The sequence below is a fragment of the Phalaenopsis equestris genome, unplaced genomic scaffold, assembly GCF_001263595.1.
Source record: "Phalaenopsis equestris unplaced genomic scaffold, ASM126359v1 Scaffold000002, whole genome shotgun sequence".
NCBI lineage: Eukaryota > Viridiplantae > Streptophyta > Magnoliopsida > Asparagales > Orchidaceae > Phalaenopsis > Phalaenopsis equestris.
Window position 1 is genome coordinate 30,820,022 of NW_018164444.1, and position 3,614 is coordinate 30,823,635.

At 43.4% G+C, this 3,614-nt stretch overlaps 1 protein-coding gene across 1 annotated transcript; it reads right to left on the minus strand.

The window, feature by feature from the left end:
* Positions 1–548: 548 nt before the first annotated feature.
* Positions 549–2,204, minus strand: LOC110036421 (putative ATP synthase protein YMF19). The gene has a single exon (XM_020740864.1). It carries the CDS (start codon positions 1,382–1,384, stop codon positions 905–907), a length of 480 nt encoding a protein of 159 aa, XP_020596523.1. The 5' UTR covers positions 1,385–2,204; the 3' UTR covers positions 549–904.
* Between the last annotated feature and the right edge of the window lie 1,410 nt (positions 2,205–3,614).

Below are 3,614 nucleotides of genomic sequence, written 5' to 3' on the forward strand. Positions count from 1 at the left end.
ACAACGAGCTACTATCATTTCTTCATTATAGATTGAGATCTTCTTCGGACTTGATGCACAAATAGATGGAATAGCAGCAAATAGCATCTTTCTATCCAGCATCTTCGTTGAACTCAATCTCATTGGGAAAGGTTATCCGTATCTATCTTTCAGCAACGGAACGGGATAAGTGAAAAAGAAAGAAAAGAAGAGAACGAACGGCGCTAGAGAACTGAGTCTTTGGTCACTCTCCCTTAGTTATCTTTAACCTTGAATGCAATTGATAGATTCGACAGCAAGAGTCCCTCGGACTCGAAAAGTCAGAACGAAAATGGCTGATCCAATAGCAGATTCCGCAGCTGCCACTGTTGGAACTAATAAAGCAAATGATTGACCCATCATATCATCCAAAGAAACGGAAAAGACCAAAAAGTTCGAATTGACAGCTAAGAACATTGATTCAATTGACATTGACATAATAGGAAGATTTCGTCTATTAAGAAGGATTCCCCGAATACCTAAAATAGAGATGATCATAGAAAATGTGAAATATTTGAGAAGATCCATTTCGGAAACGTGGGTGGAATGTCAGAAAAATTCCAATTATGTGAGGCTTAGAAAGAAGGACTGCGTCAGATAGTCCAGGGAGAGCATTCTCAATCTTCTTCTTCAGAGATCTCAGAAGATTCTGTTCATGTCATCATCCCCATTTTGAGAAATTTGATTGGTATCTCTGACCAGTTTGAGAAGGCTGGTTAGGGCCTCTACATCGGCTTCGGGGGATTCAGACTTCAATTCCCCGGCGGGAATTTCATGCGCAGATCCGAGAAAGTCGAAGCTCTCTCTTCCTCTTGCGCAGTCTTTGCCGCAAAAACCCATTCCAAAATTTTGAGAGTTTTTCTTCATTTCAGGTTTCTTTCTTTTCTTACTCCCCTCGAAAAAAGAGGCTTCCTTGGCCGTGTGGAACATGGATGAGCATTCTTTCATTCCTACAAGTGATCCGACTGGAAGAAGTGTTATATGAGGACTTCGAGATCAAATAGAGAATGTTCCTTTCAATTACTCGTGAGCCACTGATTTCTCCGAAACAAGAGATCAAAGTTCTTCGTAGCCTTTTTCCCAATAAGTCGACAGTCTGACACCATTGGGATACTTCGAATAAACTGGAGTACATATATGAGACACCGGTGCTCAAACCTTTTCTCGAGATATCTTCCAAACTGTTAGGGTCGTTGCTCCGGATCTTGTTCCCCCGGTGCGAAAGCAGTTGGTTCCGTAGTTTGAGAATTCTGCTGATCCCAAGTATTCCATCTCCATCATTGCATATCAAAATAGAAAAAGTAAAAAAGAGAAGGCATAACCAGAAGAATTGTGTCAAATAAGTCAATTTATCCAGTTGAGGCATTCTGTTTTGAACAAATCAACCTCCAGACAGAAAAAGACTCCTTCCTGTACGAGTAGTCAGTGAAGAACTCTCGAGTTTTTGAGTTCTTGACCAACGGAAAGAAGTTTGCGTAGCAAAGAAAGATGCAAAAAGATTCCCTTTCTTCGATCTAGGATCCACTAGAATCTTAGGCGAGAAAGAGAGCTTTGATCGCGCACTGATACTAACGCCTCGACCCGAGTCGCTGTAGGAGACTCCGGAGAGACTCTTCATTGACGTCGTTTGTCAGCCGTGTCAACAAAAAATCGCGCATGGCGAGGTAGTCACCATTGTGGAGCCCCTCTCGATTTGAACTTCGACGAATTTCTCGAAGTGTGTCGAGAATCTCCGCGTGTCAGGCCTGGTTCGGAGGCGACTTTCTTCTCTTCGAGTGAGAGGAGAGGTCGTCCGTCCCTCCCCAATCTGGAGGTTTGTGTTCCGCTGGGCCCTCCGGCGGTTTCTTGTCGTTTTCCACTACTCAGTGTGGTAGTGGTGGAACATTGAGATCAACCTTCAGAAGACTCCTCATTCAGTGAAGTGGCTCTTGTTCGACAAACTCCTCTTTGTTGGTCCTGAGGAACTCGGTAAGAGATTCATTCTATGCGGGAGCCAACAGAGTCTAAAGGACCGCCCATCCAAAGGTCTTGGAGGTTCGCGATTATCAGAATCAGAAGGCTTCCAAGCCAGGCAAGCAGTTCTCTCTTGTTCCCTCCTCGCCGGGAGATGTTCCATTTGGGTATGGGGATGTCTCCAAAAGTAGGGTTCCTATATCAATTGTCTCTCGAAGGGGGAGACCTCTCGCTACAGATACTGTAAAACAACATCTTGAACATCGGGGAAAGCCAGAGACCGATGCTTGCTTCAAGGTAGAACAACTAGGATGGCAAGACAGGAGGAGGAGATTGATACGATTTCATCTCTCTCTCTCAAAGGCAACTTTTGAAGTCTTATGTTCCGGAAGGTCGAAGACTTCACAACTCTGTTTGTCTGGCCCTCATCCCATTCTTTGCTCTCAAAGGCGGCAGGTGGCAGCAGAGAAAATACTTTCCTGGCTGGCAGGAGTGGTCAAACAGAAAAGACTGGTTTTTCCATATCTGTGTGTGGTCCAGGTCATGAAAGATCTGGACGGGACAGGAAAAGACATTCCGTCCGGAGAGGCAGGAATCTAGAACCACTGAACTTCACTGGCCTGGGGTTTGGACTTCCGGTTTGAAACACCGAACAACTTCTAGGCAGGTAGCCGTACTTCTTGTTAGATCGAGCACCTACCAACCACAGATTGGGCGTACAAGCCTTTCAACCTATTCATTCACTAGCGCCTTCTGGTGGAAGGACGTGCCATTTGTTCACATCCAGAAGCTCGTAGGGGATCTAATGCGAACCTTGACGGAGATCGCTTCCTCCCTGAAAGCTTCATCTCTCTCTTTCATCGGCGAACAATAAAGCACGGTGGGATGCATTGACACGACTCCACCTATTGAATAGAGAGAGGGCCTCTGACTAACGAGCGATTCTGGCTTGACGTCTCCATGTTGATTTGAATCTATCGAAAAAGGGTAATCCCACAGAATCATCGGGCTTGACTCTCAAGTCTTGGTCTTTTCTTCCCGGATGAGATCCTCTTCTCTTTTTGCACGGCTGCGGGCCTCCAAGGAGAAGGAGGCCACAGATATGAAGATTACTCTAGTACGCATATCAAAATCAACACTACTTTTCTCATCATCAGTATTTTCTAAAACCACTACCACCCTTCTGTCATCAATCTTTAAAACCCCTTCTTATCCTTTTTCTCCTTTTTCTATAATCTGAAACTATTCATTACTACAATTAAGAACACCACTTATAATGATTTCTTTGATTATATTTTTTTAATTTCTAACAGTTTACTAACTTTCTTGATAATCGCAAGATTAGTACACATATAATTAGTTCTCTTCAAATCTGAATGAGCAATAAAACAATTGGTTAAGCAATGCCCAAACATTCTACATTTAATACAATAAGGAGGCGCATACTCCATTTCCAAAATTATATAGTATCCATAATTAGAATCCCTGGTCCACACCAATTCACAGAAAGGTAGAGTAACATCCCTCTCAACCAAAATACGTGGCACAGAAGTTTTGAAAAATTCACACTAGCATGATCAATTTTCATAGGAGATCCTAAATAGGTGAGGTTTCAAACCTGGAAATGAAACCAAATATGAACT